Source organism: Macrobrachium nipponense, chromosome 22 (assembly GCF_015104395.2).
Source record: "Macrobrachium nipponense isolate FS-2020 chromosome 22, ASM1510439v2, whole genome shotgun sequence".
NCBI lineage: Eukaryota > Metazoa > Arthropoda > Malacostraca > Decapoda > Palaemonidae > Macrobrachium > Macrobrachium nipponense.
In genome coordinates this window covers 45,082,707-45,102,706 of record NC_087213.1, presented here as the reverse complement: position 1 = coordinate 45,102,706, position 20,000 = coordinate 45,082,707, and the positions used below count along the sequence as shown (strand labels likewise).

Genomic DNA, 20,000 nt, shown 5'->3' with positions numbered 1-20,000 from the left:
CATTAACTCCTTGACAATGTCTGAGTAAAGACGAAATGCGCTTTAGATTTCTGACTATCATTTTCCTGTGGATTCGCTTATTTAATGAAGTCACGTGCATCTACAGTGATTTTTTAAGCCTATATATGATATATATATATATATATATAGAAAATAATAAATGTGTTCTTACTAAAAAAAATTATAAACTAAATAGAAGTATCAAGCTTGTTTTCTTATTTCTTTAAGAGTTGAGACGTTTATTTTTCATGGAAAGAGAAGTTATTTTTTTTTATTTTCTTCTCAGCTAGCTCTTCACATCTTCATGAAAAATAAAGAATAAGAATATTCATCTGTTTTATTTTAGGATAAAGAATTGGGGAATTTTTTTATTCATTATTTATATAAATGGATTATCGATATGTACTTGTGTGCATAATGGAATAATAAACACAATACATATAGGTTTCAACTTGAAGTTACTGACAATGCCAGTCCTCATTTGTTATAATTTTCAAGGATTCTTGGCTTAGAATATACCATAATCGTATAAATTAATACCAAGGACCTCTGGACTTGATTATACTGTAGTAGTACGTGTAATGTACCAGTTTCCTGTGAAAGTAATCGTTAAGTAATCGATTACTAATCGATTACTGATCACCAAAGTAATCGAAGTGATCGACTACCAAAAAAGATGAGTTTTGCCCATCACTAGTTTTAATGCACTCGAGAAGGGATGAGAGTAAAACAGATGTGTGAGACCTCAAGTCTTTAGAAAAAGGAGTGTCACACACGCATTCACATGTGCACATATACATATATGTACATATACACATGTACACATGTATGGGTGCATGTGCACAAGTACATATATACATATGCATGTCTACAATGTACTGAATATGTACATGTACATATGTAAATATGAATATGTGCGTATGCATAAGTACATTACCATGTGTATATGCATATGCATGTATATATATATATATATATATATATATATATATATATATATATATATGAATATATACTTATATGCGTACATTATACATACGTATATATACATTTACACACGAGCACTAAATGTTTTCCATTCTGGATGGGAAACAAATAAACGTTAAAAAGTGTTTGCAAAATGATAGGCAGACCTATCATTTTTCCTGCAAAGACGTTACAGCTTAGCTTACAACCAGTTAGTAGCTATTCAGTAATTATGCCTATCCATAGGAATAGGTTTTAGTCATGGTGTTTTAGCAAGCAAAATAAAAGATCTTGAAAAGTAGGTCAATACATGTAGCGGGAAAAGGTGAAATATATAAGTTTATTAAGAATGAAGAAACGTGCGTGTTGTGATGTTAAGTGAGAGACTGAAACAGAAGAATCATAGAGTCGCCAGTGTTTATTAAACAAGACGCTCAGCGACACACAAGGTAGAATAACTTTGCTGAAAGCCAGACTTAGAGATTGTCTCCGTGGCTTGACTCCGCACCCGTGTATCACGTACACACCAACCAACTTCCGTTGCTGACAGTTGTCAGTTTAGAATACGAGAGTGGTTAATTGTTTAGATCTGTTGTACTGTTACATGTTATATTGAACTTTATATTCGTTGCTTATTTGAGCACTGAGTGTTTAGCGATGCTTTGTGAGTTAGTAACTGGGAAGTAATTGCCAATAAAAGGTGTGTCGTGTGAAAGATGGGCGCTGGAATGAGAAAGACAGACTATGAGAGCCAACAGAAGCGTCAAAACCTCTTGTGTCTAGATCTATCCCATTAAAAAGGAAATGTCGACTGGTGTCTTTTCCACTACCCATTTTAGATTACACAAGACATACACCCTGTTTAAGAACATAGTCACAGTAAGTAAAATTTGCTATGTGGTGTTTAAAGCCACTCAGAACAACGCCGCCATGAGGCAGGTGCCATTGAAAAGCTACAGCTATGACAGTTGTTATTCGTGAAACTCTTGACACCCTAACTACATTTTCTTTTCTTCTGAGACATGAAGCAAGGTATAAGTCAATAAACTGCATGAAGGTATTTATATGTCTTAATGTCAAATAACCATAAGACCTCATTACACAAAAGACTAATTTTTGTGAAGACTAATGCATAAAAAACACACACACACACACACACTAATAAAGCAGAGAACAACTTACGATTGTTCAAGCTTTTACCCGAGATTGAATGTAGGGTAGTATAAGGAAATTAACCAAGTTTGTACATCCTTCTGCTGAAGGATCTTTGATACACAAATAAACATCCCATTTCTTTCCCGTTTGTTCAAGTTCCCACAGCACACCTTCAGTGATCAGGTTGTTCCAAGAAGTTACTCAAATAAACAAACAATTTGTTTCCTAACTAGTATATACATGAACACCGATTTAAGAGGTCAGGTGAAGGTGACTGGGATTAAAGATAGCCCTTACTGGTGCCTGTCACTGATCACTTCAGAAACATTTTCCTCCTTACGGCACTCTGCTGTTGTTATTATTCCTCCAAGGTTGTTACAGAAGCTGTGATTCCATGGCTTTAATTGGTGTGGCCATTAAAGATGAATTACGTTAGATATTTCTCAGTTCAAGTTGTGTGGCTGTCCTATGTGAAGTTTGAAGTAGTATACTATGAGATCCTATAAGGTGTGGAACATCTTCGAGCAGTGAAGTTTTAAAGGGTATTCTCAGCCATTTTACGCTCAGGATGATGGTGGTTTCTAAGAATTTGGTTTTGCTCCTGTAGCAGAGGAGTAACCTAACCTCTCAAGGACACCTTTGATTTTGATCATTCGCTAAGTTATTTGTTGTATTTAATACATCTTTTCGTCAATGTTACGCGTGATACCCCATGACTGGGGTGTTTAATTCCTTGACAACGCCTTAGAGCTACTATGAGATTCAGGGCTTCTGTAACACGGTTTTTTGGCAATAACTTTTTATCTATGCATTTCATAGATATAACGCTTATTCAGAATACACATTATATCTACACATAAATTTTGACTGTATTCTGCATTACGTAGGTTGAATAAATTTGGTAATTATAATGTAAAAGTGACCTTTTTTGAAGACGGGCCAACTTACTCAGAGATAAGGTTTCGAACGCACTCGTTACGTAACTTATGACAGCATTTCTTCCCTCTTTCTCTATGGATGATTGGCTATACGTAACGAAGGCTATACCTCTGGCAACAATGACAAAAATTTAAATACAAGCAAAGCAGTACACCTTTAAGAACTCTGAATCCTCTCCAGTGATAATTGTCATAATGAAAAAACCAACAAAATATGTATATAAATACAAAAACACTTTGATTATTAGTCTAACTCCCAAAATAAGTGTCCTAAGAAATTATAATCTTTATACTTTATAGGTCACAATCAGATTGACAAGATGTAGGGAATAGTTGGTAATTTTCAAAGACAGTAGACAAGCTTGATTTTGGATAACTGCTGTATCCAATGTCCAGCAATTTTTATTTATTCGGCTATCTACCTATTTACTTAAAAAAAAAAAAAATAGACGGTATCGTTATTTTTGGCTTTGGCTAAACCTTCACCAATAATTATCGTCAGAATGATGACGTCATGAGGCTCCACCCACTTTGGCTTCGTTATAATTCAGGATAACAATGAAGGCTATCATGGGCATTGTTGTATTAGAAAATCTAACTTTTGGCTATAAAAACTCATTTCTCGAGTAGCTGTAATTTCTCGAGTAGTTGTAAGAAGTGCTAAATGATCCTCAGGGATCCCAGCAGTTGGCCTAAACGTTTAATTCATGTATATTGCTGCTATTACTAATTTTGCGGCACTACTGCTACAGTAGTATTACTACGCTAGCACAGATACCCCACCCACATCTATGTATCGTTCCGCCATTCATAAAGTCTTTATACCCAACATGGTCGTACAGACTAAAGAAGACGAAAAAAAATGATATCGGATGATCCGTTGGTCTGCTGGAGATTTTAGCACATATAAGCTTGTATTTACTTTGGATAAAAATCTTATTTTAACAAAAATAGTTATATAAAGACTGTTTACATACAATCTCTCTCTCTCTCTCTCTTGGTGGCATTGTGAATAGTTAATGGAAATGTTCGAAATCCTGAATGACATTACAAGTATTATAATCACGTTACGCTAAATACAAATCAGACCATAAACATTGGATTTAAACTAGAAACTGAATAATAACCTATTGAGACTATAGTAAGTATGGCCAAGGGCTTTCTCTTGACTGTATAAAGTTGCAAGTCGTAAGACAAATGCAGTTTTCCAACCACGGGGGCAATTCGAAATCCTGCTAGCCATTCTTGACTACTATGGGTTTCAGAGCCGATGGAATAAGGTGAATGGATTTCTGTCTGGTGGATGGGCGGGGCAACATTTCGTAAAACGATGTTTACCTTGCTTACGTAATGAATGTTTTTCGACTCTTGGCTCGCAATCGTTAGCCATGGCGTCGGCTAGATCATTTTTACTCTATAAAAATTAAAACTGTCGGGTTTAGGTTATTGATAATGCTGACAAAATTTGTGTGTAGCTGTAAAATATACATATGTCAACTTTCAGCTACCTCCGATGCTTTGATAAGGAGCAAAATCCAAAAAACCGTGTTACAGAGGCCCTGAATTTCATAGTAGTTCACTTAAGGTAGATTCTTGGATGAGCCCTATGCTTACACGGCGTTTGTTTGGAGGCCGCTGATTGGCTGGTGCCGGGAGGTAGGCAGCTCCCAGCTAATCAGCGGCCGCCAAACAAATGTCTCGTAGGCATAGGGCTCACCCAAATATCTACTTTAAGTGAACCAGCTATAGTAAAGACGAAAGCGCCTGGATTTCTGCCTATCATTTTCCTGTGGTATTCGCTTATCTAGTGAAGTCACGTGTATCTACTGTGATTTTTAAAGTATATTCGAACATATTTTATCGTTGCGCACAACTCATGGTAAATTTCAGTTGTCGGCCATGATATGTAAATACTTTAAATCTGGCGATATATTTAATTCGCTTCTTAGTACTCAAACCCAAGGTTCAAACCTGTCAAGAATTTAGCTATAATTGTTGCTCGTAAGTAGTTATCATAACAACATGAGCGAATAATCATTTTGGTATTCAGGCATAATTTTGGGAAAAAGGAAGTACAACTTGTTCACTGGATTTAGTAAAGTGTTTTTCCAAAGAGTAAGCGCATCGGGAATTCCCGGCCCAGACGTCAGGAGGCGAAAGCCAGTCTCGGAAATCCCAAAGGTGCTCCAGGTTATACTGACTCGGGCGATAGGAACACAGGTAGACCTTGGGTAGGACCGTTGGCTCGGGCAACGTCAGTGCAAACAAAATGTCAGAAGTGAAAAGTCTGTGGCTTACAACGTTGGCGATCTTTTTGCTGGTCGTGGGTTCACACTCTCAAGGTAGGTCAAGTGCAGCCAGTAGTAATATCGAAGTTGCAGCTATAGCCTGTATTTTTTTTTTTTTTTTTTTTTTGTGTGTGCTTCTGTTTTTCTCAATATTTCTTTATTTATTCATTCATTTATTTATTTCTTGGTGTGAATTATCAGCTTATAGGCGTTTTGTCAGGTTCTATCATTTAGTTTTAAGGTTTTTAATACTGACACGAAACATGAACATTTCAATAAAATGTTCAATGTTCTCGAGGAGTCGTCTCATCGTTGTTTTTTCTTTTGCAATCTCATTTTACTATTAATGTCACGTATTATAAGCGATGTCTCTGATGCCGTTTTAAAATCATATTCATCGACATTGTTTATTATTCACTGCGAAAGTGTAACGTTTTATAAGTCCCTGATTAAATAAGATATTATGTTCTAAGTTAGAAAAAATGTAAGGTCAGATGGTGGATGTTCTTGTTTCTGCGTTAAAGTGTCCGTCATCATTTTTTATTGCAATATACTTTTTGCTGAATCACTTGTAGCCTTATATTCATGTTATAGGCCATGTATTTGCCTATATACGTATATGTATATACTATATATATATATATATATATATAAAATAATATATATATATATATCTATATATATATATATATATATATATCTATAATATATAGATATATATACACACTAGCTGTACCCGGCCACGCATTGCTGTGGCTCAGTCTGGTTAAATGGAAAAGCAAGAAAAGAGAAAGCTCCTTTTTATTACTCTCTCTTTCTCTCTCCAACTATCACTGTCTCTTTCACTCTTTCTTCTCACTAATACCAACTCTCTCTCTCTCTCTCTCTCTCTCTCTCTCTCTCTCTCGTACCAAACAACAGCTCTTCTCTCTCTGTCTCTCTCACTCACTTTTTCCATCTTTCTCCTACCTAACACCCCCTCTACTCTCTCTCTTTCTCTGTCTTTTTTTTCTCTTTCTTCTCCCTAACACCAGGTCCATTGTCTCTCACTTCCTCTCCCTTTCATTCTCTCTCTCTCTCTGTCAACCCCCTTCTCAAAGTCCACCCTCTTTGATGTCATTGATGTTTACCCTGTAGTATTCTTTTCCAAATGATAAAATATGTATACAGGACGTATGTATGATAAATTCGTAAAGTAACTAAGTCTACGGGCATAACCAGCCCGTTTCACTGGCAGACCCCCTTCGGAGAGGGGGAGGTAGGATGAAACCTCATTATAAAAACACGGCTTATTCGAATACAATATTGTGTCAAAATTTCAAAGTAATCGGTGAAGAACTTTCTGAGATTTAAGATTTTGAACAAATGAACGTTTATATATATATATATATATATATATATATATATATATATATTATACATACATATATATATATATATATATATATATATATATATATATATATATATATATATACATATATATACATACGTATATATGATAATAATAATAAAAGGACCTCATAAAAACACCAAAATATAGAAAGTAAGTACTATATTTTAGAGACTGCTGTCTCTCTCTTCAGGTAGGTAATGAATGATAAAAGTTGCAGAAAAGGCAATATTCATAACAAGAGATCCATTAACAGGTAAGCCGTTTGACTAGGTCACCCCACCCTGATAATTTCTCTTTAATCTTCGTAAGCGTTGGTTGAAGGAAGATTTTTTTCTGTGATATCTGAATACCTTTGAGGTGTTCATGAACTGCCTTTGTTAAATCAAGGATGACTCTATCATCTGGCTTTTGTACCGACATTTCCTACTATGAATTATATGTGACAAATTCCAGCTTATTCTTTGGTTATGGTTATTTATATGGTTAGAAATAGCTGAGCTCTGTTGATCATACCTAACTGGCCGTTTTTGTTGTATTAGTCTCTGGGAAGTGTTTTTCCTGTAAACAACAGTTCTTTATGAAGTAATTCATATGTACTGGTAAGTCTAAAAGCTCGAAAAAAACAAAGTGTTATAATTATTAAATTTAAAGCACTGAGAAAATTCACCCCTAGACCTGTAAATGTTGGCTTCCTATAGACCGTGATATCAAAATCAGCACTTTGTCGAGAAATGAGTACCTCTAAAAAAGGTAACTGGCTGTTTTGCTCTAATTCAGTAGTGAACTATATCTTATTATGCTTTGCATTTATGTAGTTCAGAAACAGGTTGTCTTGCTGTTCACTCTCGAATAAAAAAAAAAAAAAAATGTCATCCACACAATGTCGGTATAGTTTGGGTTTAAAGTCAATGGGGCATTTTTTTTTACCATTCTCTTTCGTAATGACAGGGAAATGTGGTGGCCAATGTTGCTGATAAAGGACACCTCATGGCTAATCCGTCTAGTTGTTCATAATATCGACCATCGAATAAAAAGTAAGTTTCATTTATACCCATTTCAATCAACCTTCTAAATTCCTTCCTTGTGAGGGTACAAACGCATTCATCGTTATCATAGATTTTGGACGTTAAAATATCGATGGTCTCATTCTTTTGAACGTTGTATGAAGAGAGGAAATGTCCAAACTGACCATAAAATTGTTTCCTTGTAATTCATACCTTTCAGTTGGTTAAAAAGTCATATGAATTAATTAATGTGTAGTCATTCTTGGAGTATTCATTAATGTAAGGAATGATGTATTTGGCTAGTTTATAATAATATGGGGTTATTTGTAGAAAGGACAGGTCTTTTAGAGGTATACCAGCTTTGTGTACTTTTGGCAAACCGTACATAGCTTTGTACTGCGATTCGCATATTTTGTTTTCGTTTTTAAGTCTCCTTAAGTACCGGTTTAGTTTGTCTTCTAATAATATGTTCTTTAATGGATCTACATGATTTGATTTCCTAAAATTGGCAGGGTCCTGAAGAATTTCTTCCATTTTTGAAACGGAATCACTTTTGACTAATGTAACAATTCCTCGGCCCTTGTCTGGTATACTCACAATAATGGGTTTATCTCCTGAATTTCTTTAGTAAATGTTTGTTATTTTCATTGAATAGATTTGGAATTTCATTTTCTTTTGCCTTGTGAAATCTTATGGTATTGTTAAATAAAGCTCTTTTCGTAAGTGTTTGTGTCACTAAGGAGTTGGTTGATTTTGTCGAGGAGTGGTCTTGGTCAATGATTACGATTTTGCCGTTTTTGTCGGATCCACTTATTACATCTAACTTTCTAGCGAGCGGATGGCTATCATAAATCTAGAGGAGTTAGGGTATTTCTTATTACGGTCAGTTAAAGCATTTAGTAACACGCCTTTTAAACATCTCTCTTCACGGCTGTAATTTTTATCCGATATGAATCTATCAAAAGCCACTATAAAGTCTAGGTTATTTTTACGGTCTAGCACAAGGGCAAAGGTTAAGTCTAGATTTAAGATAAAGTGTTAGTTTACAGTAAGGGGGTGTCAGATAAATTTAAAACTTTATCTTGTTGCTCAAGATTATTCCAGGCGCTATTGTTTATTAAGTTATTTAACCTACGGGAAAGTCTGTTGGAATGAATTTCGCTATTATAGGCAGCAATGAAACCACATAACTGTATACGTGGTCCGTTGTGAGGAGACGAAGATTAGACTGCGTTCTCTATATCGCTCTGCGTAGTACAAAGATGGGTTTCGTGTTTGTAAACTGTAATTCTTTCCTCCTGGAAAATCTTGTGTGAGCGTGGGAAGGGGTCCGATTGCACAGTTCATCTCCCGAATCCGTACATTTTTGGAAGCACTTGTTCCTTGAGGCATTCTTCTAGAATGTTTTTTGATTTTTCAGCCGGTGTAATCTAATCAGTTCTTTCTCAAACTTGCCAAAAATGGGCTGGACTTCTAGATGTGAGAGGAGAAACGTAGTAAGGCGGTCGAATTCCATAATGGGCCAAAAATGACTGGTAAAAATGTTCTGTGACAACATACTTTCATCTAATAAAAGGCATAAATTATCGTCGAAATTATTGTCTAATTTTTGGCATCGTCTGGTCTGTTATGGCTATCACGTTCTTTCTACGTAGACCGTGATGGCATTGAAAATGTCATCAATGGTTCGTGCGCATATCATCGGTTTGTTGTGTGTGTGCGAAATGTTTTTTCGTCCACGTATTGCATGTATGCTTTGGCATACAGAACCCTTATAGCGCTGTCCACACGACCAGACTTTGTCTGCGGACAAAAGTGAGCAATTTGTCGGATACCAGATTCCTCGCTTCTGTGTCGTGACAAGGCCGACGTGTATACGACAAATACCTTGTCTGGGGTGAGTATCGTACACGGCTGAGGCATGCAAATGGGACAAACAGGAACTGTTTGAAAAGCATAACCATTCTTATATTGTTAAAGTAATTTATATGATACATGAATCAAACTACTTACGGGAACACACACATCACAATGTAAACTTGAGGATTAAATTTATCTTTGGAATCAAATATAACTTGATATCCATGGGAATATATCATGTTAGCTACTGTATATAGTACATGTGTTTAATCCGTATGCACGGTCATTATGAAATTATGATGTGTATTGTCCTTGATCTTCAACTATTATCTTTTTCAATACACATTTATTTTATTTTCATTTTTTTACATTCATTTTCCTTTTCCGTTAGTTTTCTGTTGTCGTATTCCTTCTCTTGAATTCGCTGTGGTATTTCCTGATTAACTTCTTATTATAAACAACAGAGTTAAGAGATGACGCTTCTTTTGGAAATGAAAAGCCATTATCATACCTAACGATAGGTGAGCAAAAATGAAATAAAATTTAAACATTACATAATTATAGCTGATTTTCTCTTTCCCTTTAAGGAATGAAAATAGGTCACTTACAATAAATTTGGACTTTTTTTTTCTTTTTACATTTCTCACATCATTTTCATTCATTGTAAGGATCGTCGGTCTTCTGTTTAAAATTGAAATTCTGGCTCTTCTCATATTTTACGTCTTGCCAGGGCTCATCATATCTGCTTGGCTGTAAAGTATAGAGAGAGGTCCTCACCATTCCTATTAGAAAACGTTACATTGCCTAAATGAATATTTTCATTTGCAATTTTTATCAATAATTAATTGCAATACTGCCATGAATTATTATTTAAAAAATTTCTTTACATAGTTTTCTTTTAAAGATTCACAAGGCAGTCTTTACTTGCCGATTTGCTTAATGAGGGAAGCAAACTTTGGCACGCTGCTTCACCCTCTGCACTCTCTTTTGATGCTGGCAAACAAGGCATCAAGTATTATAATATTATGACATATGTGACAGGCCTATTTTATACACACACACACACACACACACACACACACACATATATATATAGAGTCTGGCGTAACACATGTCACTAAGCTACTGTCGAGTCGTTTACACAAACACTGCACTATTCTAGAGGTATAGTTTGTATCTTTTTGTTGACCATTATTATCATAGTTATTATTATTATTCTTGGTTCTTGACTTGTGAGGATATTGAGCAAGTAGATTAACCTGCGGTGTGTATATTGAACCATATGAAGATAAAATGACTGATGAAGACTGCGGAGAAAGACAAAGAGCGCTTGATGGACAATCTGGTTGGGAAACAGCTGAATGCTCAATGCTCCAGCTGAGGCAGTTTTCGCTGAATGACGTCGCACCGAAGATGGTGATGGTGACACTTGTACATCTTTCGAGGCAAATGAAAGTATACAGAGCTTTGTTATCCGCTGGGCTTTTAGAAGTTTTTTTTTTTTGGTGGGGTGTGGACCATGATTGTTGGTCAGACCGTTGTTTATGTTAATTTCAAGGGAAAACCTTTTTGGAAGGCTTGTATCGGGCTTATTTCCTTCAAGTAGATTAGGTTGAAGTTCATCCATTTTGTTGACAACTGATCAAACCTATCACAGTCGGAATGGTAAGCCCCGAAATATCAATGGAGACCTTGACCGTACTCAGGAAAAGGTGGTTAATTAAAGTTTGTTTGAGGCAAGACCCACACTGATTTGAAGATATTCCTTACGGAGGAATAAGTTTCCCACGTCAGTATTGCGTTTGGCATGGAAGGCCACCTAAATGTATGCACAATACTATATTAGCAAACAGTACAGTGCTTACGTTTTAACCTACCAATTACAACCTGTGTAGTCTTATGAGTATGAAAGTAATATTATCGTACGTAATACGTATGTGGGATTAAGGAGCCTGACTTACTTTTTCTCACGGTTTAAGAATACTCTTGACAAGAACGGCATTCTTAACGACCTACCTCTCGCTGCAAGAAAAATCGAGGTTTCAAACATTTGAGCTAAATTAATCCTTGCCATTAAATTAAATCACCAGAAGCTCTTCGTCATTTTGACGCTTCCTTTCCTTTCCGTCAAAGTCTTTTAACATTTCAGGCAGTCAACTGGAAAAAGACGACAAGATCTTGCATTCCCTTGAACACAGTCAGAACCATAACTGAAGATAATGGGAACGGAACACACCACTAACAACGTGCAGTTGTAAAAGATGTCATCTGGAACGTTCTTTAATGTTCATAGTAGATATGTGTGGCCCAAATAAGTATATGAGTGTCAACTCTCTCCCTTTCTTCGCGATTCCTTTGGAAAACAATCTTCTTAAAACGACGTTAACTTTCGACGAATATTATCAGTCACAAAGGACCAAGGACGTACAGTAACCTATTACCACGAACTTTGAAGAAAGGTATAAATAATTATCGAAAAAATCTTCTCCGTCAGTCATCGAAAAAAAGTGTTTCTTTTTTCATAAGATGAATGACTAAAGCTGTATCCAAAATAGATATCAAATACTTACGAAAGTAAATAAGAAAAGGTTAGCTTTAGACTTGCTCTTCAGATTATTTCAACGCAGTATTGATAAACAAAAGAATACCACTCCACAATACTCGCATCTTAGTCATCATTCAAACTCATTCCACAGATATTGTGTTTGGGGAGAGCGTATCGCCCACTACTAACAGAGGATGTGCAACGCCGGCTCAGTGTGTCCCAATGATCTCATGTCCTTCGGCAGCAGCGGATATGACCCAACATAAGACTCGAATATGTGGCTTCACCAAGAAGATTCCTAAAGTTTGCTGCCTCAGCCCATCGAATGGTAGTTTGGTTTGTCTTAATTCAGCTGGTTCTGCCTCTTTTGTGCTTTGACATGTGCTTGCATTCAAGAACCATCTTGCCTAATTGGTGGTAATTTTTGCACCAACTAAGGGTCATTTCCTAACGAAGATGTCACTCTAGGCTGAACCATGTAGATTTATTTTGGTAATTCCAGTCATTGCAGGTGATGCCCTTTTAGCAGATATTTTCTAGATCTGTAAGCAGTCTAAAGTTGAAAGCAAGAAAAAATGTAGCTTTTGTTTAAAATTTTCCCTTTTCTTTTACAGTAGACGAAGCAGACAGTGAAAATAAGGACCCTGTGATATCTGCACCTACAACAGAATTAGGTAAGACCGAGTTTGGCACATACTTCCCGCGGCGGCGCTCCCCCCCCCCCCCCCCCCCCCCCCCCCCCCTTAAGATGGTACCCTTGTAAGAAAACTGATTAATTTACTTTACAAACTTTAAGCACTAAGGCAAATATTGCTTTTAATTTCAGTCTATTGTGAACGGGATCCGACATTTACTGAGGATGACGCTGCAATTTCCCTTTCTATGCTTTTCTAGTGCCCTTTGTTTGGTGTTTTTCCTCTTTTTCCATCCTATTCCACTCTTTTCGAAGCTGCCCTTTTCCATATAACTTTTGTTTCTTCATCTCTTAAGCCAATGATTCCATAATCTTCTTCGTGAGCCTTAATGCAAAATTCGCTATCTGGTATCTGTAGGTTAACCTGGGACAATGAATTGCAATTTCCACAGACCAGATAGAATTCATCAAATAAATACATGAATAGCAAGGATCTACAGAAATTCTAGGAAACTAGCTATTATTGTCGAAAAAAAGGGGAGTAAATATAAAATAATAGAATTGAAAATAAGTTTTGGAGATAGTCCGGACAAAGAAATCTACCAACTTCCTCCATTAAACGAAATGAATGTATTTACAGTGTGTGGAAAAGCTGGGTCACGCCCACATCAGCAAATCCGACAGAAAAGGGTCATAGGCGGCCGGCGAGTACTACCTTCTTCATTCTGGCCTTGGCTGGTAAGCAAAGATTTTGACTTATACGTATGTAATATACATATACATATACATATATATATATATATATATATATATATATATATATATATATATATATATATAAATGTATGCATGTTATGTGTTTGTCACATACACTTTTATGCGCATTGAGCAATTTCAACCAAACTTGGTATGCATTATAACTTGGCATTGGGGTAAGTATACTGCAGGGGTAAGATATCACTGGCACCAAAGTTGGGGGATGTGGGGAGAGGGGTGGGAAAGGTTTGAAAATAAAAATAACGGAAAATGACAGATATTAGTGTCTAATCCATAGTTTTTGAGGTCACTAAGATGAATAGTGATACTCCCAATTCCCTTCAAGTCAAATTTCAGCTCCAATAGGGAAGGGGGTGAAAAGGGTTGGTATATAAAAATAACAGAAAATGACAGATATTATCGTCTAATCCATAGTTTTTGACGTTGCTGAGGTGAACAGTGAGACTCCCAATGGCTTTCAAGTCCAAATTCAGCTCCAATGGGAAGGGGGACGGGTGAGAAGGGGTGGGAAGGGGATAACATGTAAAAATAAATAAAAACGACAGATGTCAGTGCCTAATTTATAGTTTTCAAGGTCACTGCGATGAATAGTGACACTTCTGATATCCTTTAAGTCCAAGTTTAGCCCCGAAAGATAGGGGTGTGGGAAGTGGGTGGGAAGGTGGTGACATCTAAAAATAACAGAAAACCACTGATATTAGTGTCTAATCCATAGCTTTTGAGGTCACTGAGATGAATAGTGACACTCCTGATGCCTTTAATTAAGTCCAATTCAGCCCCGATAGGAGGGAGGGGTCAGAAGGGGTAAAAAAAAGAAATGTAAAAAATTATATATATTTAATATGTAATCCACAGTTTTTGAGATCGTTGGATTGGACAGAGACACTCCTGGTGCCCTTCAAGTCCAAGTTCAGCCTCAATAGGAATAGGGGTGAGAAGTGGCAAACTATCAAATATCAAAACGCTGAGCAATGTAACGGAAGCAACTATCTTAACAGGAGAGAGAGAGAGAGAGAGAGAGAGAGAGAGAGAGAGAGAGAGTATAGGGGACTTGGAAGGAGAGAGCGAGAGTTTATCAGTTGTCATTCAGTTTTCCTGGTCAGCACTTTGTTGGTCAGGTACCTTGAAGATGAGGAAAATACAAGAAGTTATATGGCACTTTGTCGTTTCCTTTCAAGTATTTTCTGCGGCACCAGCTAATAATTATTATGAAGTACATATTTGTGATTTCTTAAGTACCCAAAGGGTATTATAAATCCCCTTAGTGTAAAGCTATTCCCTAGGTCTAGTGAATCCAATATCAAGGTACATATATATATATATATATAGTATATATATATATATATAATAGTATATATATATATGTACCTTGATATTGGATTCACTGGACCTAGGGAATAGCTTTACACTAAGGGGATTTATAATACCCTTTGGGTACTTAAAAATCACAAATATGTACTTCATATAATTATTAGCTGGTGCTGCAGAAAATACTTGAAAGGAAACGACAAAGTGCCATATAACTTCTTGTATTTTGCTCATCTTCAAGGTACAGAGTATTCCGAAGATGAGCAAAATATACGAAGTATGAGGCAGTCGGATGTTTCATTTTAGATACTTACTTTAGTTTCAGCATTTATATATATCTGTATGTATATGTATATAGCATATATGTGCGTGTTTGTGCGTTTCTGTGTATACACTTATATTTATAACAAATTCTACACGACACTTTTTCATACTTTTATTTATGTTAAGTGACAAATACTCCATTTATATCAAAACAACTTTAAGAAAAACTTAGGCCCAAAAGGAATTAGACAGTGTAGGGACTCTTCCCCTTGATTCGGATTTGAATTCATGCCATCTAGTTATTTCCCGTATTTTTCTTTATTAAACCTTTCTCCTGAACAGACAGTTCCTTCAATGAATAAACAAAATAGCAGCCAATGCTGAATCATGAATAAATTGCCTGTGAAGTAAAATCTCCTTAACATTTGGTGCTTCATTCACCCTCACTCAAGCTGTCATACACCCTTTCACACTGCGATGTTCACCGTTAACCAACACGTATTCTTGCACTTCCTGGATATTAAGGCTATTCCTCTCCCTTTCACCCAATTTACCCAATTCTGTCTAGATCTTGCTCGCTTCCTTCCACTAAATTCTTCCTCATTATACTCTCTTTTTACCAATCCGTCTTTTCCCTTGAGTGAACCATTTCAAAAGACACTGAAGTACACCCATCCATTCTTCTAATCCTGTCGATTCTTTGTACAATTCATGTACTAACCAAACAGTTAATTTCAATAGCTTTGCCCTTTTCATTTAGTGTCCACACTTCGACAGGCATACACACGTATATATATATATATATATTATATATATATATATATATATATATATATATATATATATATATATATATATATACATACTTACATACATATAATATATATATATATATATATATATATATTATGTGTGCGTGTATAACTTGCCTTAATGTTTGTGAAATATGGATGTTAAACAGGAATGAATAAAATATAGGTGACAGTTGTAGAGATGAATGCCTGTGTAATGCATAAGGCGTGGGAAAAATTGAAAGAATTTACACTTAAATACGGGTTTACATAAAATTGGCAATAGGGTGAGTGTGAGGTCGGAATGAGACAACTGAATTCTAACAGATTTATTATGTTGTTTTAGATTTAGCTGGCCTTAATAAGCCAGCACAGTATACTTAGCAGTGTACCGACGGGAATGGAATGACTGGCCCCCGAGTCTCGCGACCCGCACACAGACAGAGGAGAATTTGTTTCTTAGCAGTTAATAAAATAACAATAGCAGAAGACATAATGGACATACATTGATGAACTATATATCGGCGAAAAGGCCAGGAAATTCTACATACAAATATATACATGTGATTCTTGCTGCTTTGCTAGATGAGATACATGCGTGATTGGTGGGTAAAGAAGGTCTTTACAAGTACTCTCCCACTAAGACAATTATTAATAATGAATAATAGGAAGGTTTGTACAATGTTAATCACGATATCTTGTTGGTATTAGGAGTCGTCCCCGAGATCTAGATATTTGTGGTTAGTGGGACGGTCTCGACTGTTGAGTCGTCTGGCGGACTTGCTGGGGTGTCTTCCTTCGACCATCCCCTGGGACGACCTTGATCTCTTATCGGGATGTCGATTTCTTCGCTTGAGGTCTTGTCCTGTAGAGGAATTCTCAGACATTTGCCAGTCTCCTCCCAGGTTTCATTATCCATCAGGAAGGCTGGTTTTAATCTGTCGACGGATACCCAGTTTTCCCACCCATGGATGTCGACGAGGTAGGCCTTGGAGTTTCTTTTGATTACATGATATGGGCCTCTGTATGGTCTGGACAGGGGTGGGTGGTTGGCGTCTTCCCTCAGGAAGAGGTGTGTGCAGATTTCCAGGCCTTCTGGGCTGTAGTTCTGTGCCCTGTCCATTAAAGTCGTCTGGCAAGGCACGAACTCAGGGGTGTATCCTGGTCATCTGGTTCCGTAGGGAAGAATTCGCCTGGTACTGCCAGTGCTTCCTCGTAGACATTTTCTGCAGGAGAATCTTCACCGTTTGCTTTTGGTTCTGTTCAGAGACCTAGCAGGACCAAGGGCAACTGCGCCTTCCAATTTTCGTCAGTACACCGTGCCATTAGTGCTGCTTTTAATGAATGATGGGCCCTTCCCAAAATTCCGTTGGCTGCAGGGTTGTATGCTGTCATACTGTGGAGTGTTGTCCCCATCAGGTGTGCCAGAGAAACCCAGAGTTCTGACAGGAATGCAGAGCCCCTGTCTGTAGGTATGTCGTCTGGTACACTGAAATGGCTTATCCAACTTGATAGTAGGTCTTCCATCCAGTCGCATGTCAATTCTTCTGCCATCGGGGTTGCTTCCAGCCATCTCATGGATCGGTCTATGACTTTTAGGAGGTAGCTGGCACCCCCCAAGCCCTGATTGTGGCAAGGTCCTACGACGTCCACGTGAATGTGCCCGAACCACCTTCATGGTTGAGGGAAGTCTCTGATGCCTGATTCTGTGTGTTGGGTGGTCTTGCTTGTTTGGCACGGTGTGCAGTTCTTTGCCCATCTCCGCACGTCCTTTTGTGTCCCGTGCCACACGAACTTCTCGGTCATCAGGTGCATTGTTGTACGTCCTGATGGATTGGAGAGGCTGTAGATGATGTTGAAAACCTGCTTCCTTTGTGATGTGAGTATCAGGGGGCCCGTGCTGGTGTTGCAGAGAAGTGTCGATCCCTGCTCTCCTACTGGCACATCTTCCCACTTCAGTGCAGTGAGTGCAGTATGGTAAGCTGGCATTTCAGGGTCTGTGGCTTGTTCCCTCACCAGGTCCTCGTAGTCAATGCCAAATGGACTGAATTTATTTCATTCCTTGACAGGGCGTTGGCCACCTGGTTCTTCTTTCCGGTGACATAGCTGATTGTGCACCCGAATTGGATATAGCAGCCAAGTGCCGCTGCTGTCTTGCCAACCACACATCTCCCGCCTTCGTGAAAGCATGTACCAATGGCTTGTGGTCCATCAGGATGGTGAAAGGGCTGCCTTCTAGGAGGTAATTGAAGTGTCGCACGGCCTGGTAGATTGTCAGCAGTTCCCTGTCGAATGCACTGTAGCGGGTCTCCAGGATCTTCAATTTGCGGATGAAGAACGCAAGTGGGCAGGGGACCCGTCTACTATCTGCTCCAATACAGCTCTGCAGGCTACATTGCTGGCATCCGTGGTAAGTCTCAGGGGGTTGGTGGGGTCCTGATATACTAAAGTAGTGGCTCTGGCTGCCTTCATCTGTTCCAACGCCCTCTGCTGCAGCGTTTCCCACATTAGTGTTTTCGGCTTCCCCTTCAGCACCTTGGTTAGGGGATCCATGATACGGACAATGTCCAGCACAAATCTTCAGTAGTAGTTGACCATGCTGAGGAACTCCTGCAGGGACTTGATCGTCTTCGATGTAGGGAAGTTGTTTACTGCATCTACCTTGGAGGCCATGGGGCGAACGCCCGTCGGGGAGACCTCGTGTCTCAGGAAGTCCACATTCTCTACACAGAAGGAACACTTGTCGAATCTGACAATCAATCCGTTCTCCTGAAGGTGTTTCAACACGGCCCGGACGTGTCCCAGGTGCTCTTCTGGGGATCCGGAGAAGATCAGGATATTGTCCACATAGCAGATGCAGAAAGGTAGGTCCCCAGGATGCTCTCCATCTGACATTGGAATGTGGCCCCAGCGTTCCTGAGGCCAAAGGTGGAGTAGGAGAAGGTGTATGTCCCAAACACCATGATGATGGACGTCTTTGGGATGTCATCAGGATGTACTGGCACCTGAAAATAAGATTTAAGTAGATCCATTTTAGTAAATATTTTTGCCCCATGTAGGGCTCCTGTCAGGTCCAGCATGTTTGGCAGGTGATAGTGGTCAGGTGTTGTTACCAGGTTTAACCGATGGTAGTCCCCACAGGGCCTCCAGGAACCATCTGACTTCTTCACCATGTGGAGGGGGGACGCCCATGGGTTTGATGCCTTTTTGCAAATACCCATCGTCTCCATTTCTGCAAATGCTTGTTTAGCATCCTGGAGCTTCTTGGACGGCAGGCGGTGAAACTTGGCATGTGTCGGCGGGCCCATGGTGATGATTTGATGGTAGATGCCATGTTTGGCCTGTGTTCCTGGCACCTGGCGTAGTTCAGGCTTGAAGACGTCTGGGAATTCGTGCAGGAGGGTGCATTATTTTGACAACGTAGCAGCACATACAGCGTGTATTCCCAGGATGGTGGCGAGCAGGCGGGAGCGGCAGGTTCCGGTGTCTAGAAGGCATTTACGGCCAACGTCCACCAGCAGACCATGTTGTGTGAGAAAATTGGCGCCCATTAGGGGGAACCTGACATCTGCAATTACAAAGGGCCACTTGTACTTATAAACCAGAATGGATATTCTACAGGTCTAGGTTCAGTAACAGCAGATGAGGCTTCCGTTTGCAGCTATTAGTGCGGTCTAGGCATTTGGTGGGCAGTGGCGGTCCTCCCTCAATGGAGGAAAGACTGACTGCATGGCTCCCATGTCTACCAACATTCAGCGCCTCCCCGAGATCATGTCGGGGATGAAGAATCCCACTGGTTGGGATTCCCTGTTGTTTGCGGCCACTGCTGTTATGGGTGGCCACCCTCTAAGTATTTTGGGAACACACAGGGATCTCTGCAGTTTCTGCCGTTCTTTCCAAATTGTCGGTGGAAACAACACCAGGCTGGATTCGTCTACGTCCTCTGTTGCTGCAGCAGTGCCTTTTTTCTGTATATTGCATATGTGTCCCCCTCTTCAACCTTCTCTTCTATCTTGCTGCAGGCTGCGGGTGCTGCGGCATGCTTGGAGGCCTTGGTGGCCTCGTGGAGTTTAT

The 20,000-nt window shown here is 38.6% G+C and overlaps 1 protein-coding gene across 3 annotated transcripts in view; it reads left to right on the top strand.

Annotated features, from left to right (window-relative positions):
- The first annotated feature begins 1,601 nt into the window (after window positions 1-1,601).
- Window positions 1,602-20,000, top strand: part of LOC135198617 (venom protease-like) — a 26,327-nt gene continuing 7,928 nt past the window's right edge. The window contains exons 1-4 of one of the 3 annotated variants that reach the window (XM_064226368.1): window positions 1,602-1,845; window positions 12,304-12,480; window positions 12,767-12,826; window positions 13,427-13,524. In XM_064226368.1, coding sequence (XP_064082438.1) covers window positions 12,375-12,480; window positions 12,767-12,826; window positions 13,427-13,524 — 264 coding nt within the window. In that variant the 5' untranslated portion in view covers window positions 1,602-1,845; window positions 12,304-12,374. Of the gene's footprint in view, window positions 1,846-5,219; window positions 5,402-12,303; window positions 12,481-12,766; window positions 12,827-13,426; window positions 13,525-20,000 lie in introns of those variants that run through there. The other 2 variants (XM_064226367.1, XM_064226369.1) reach the window with 2 other exon arrangements.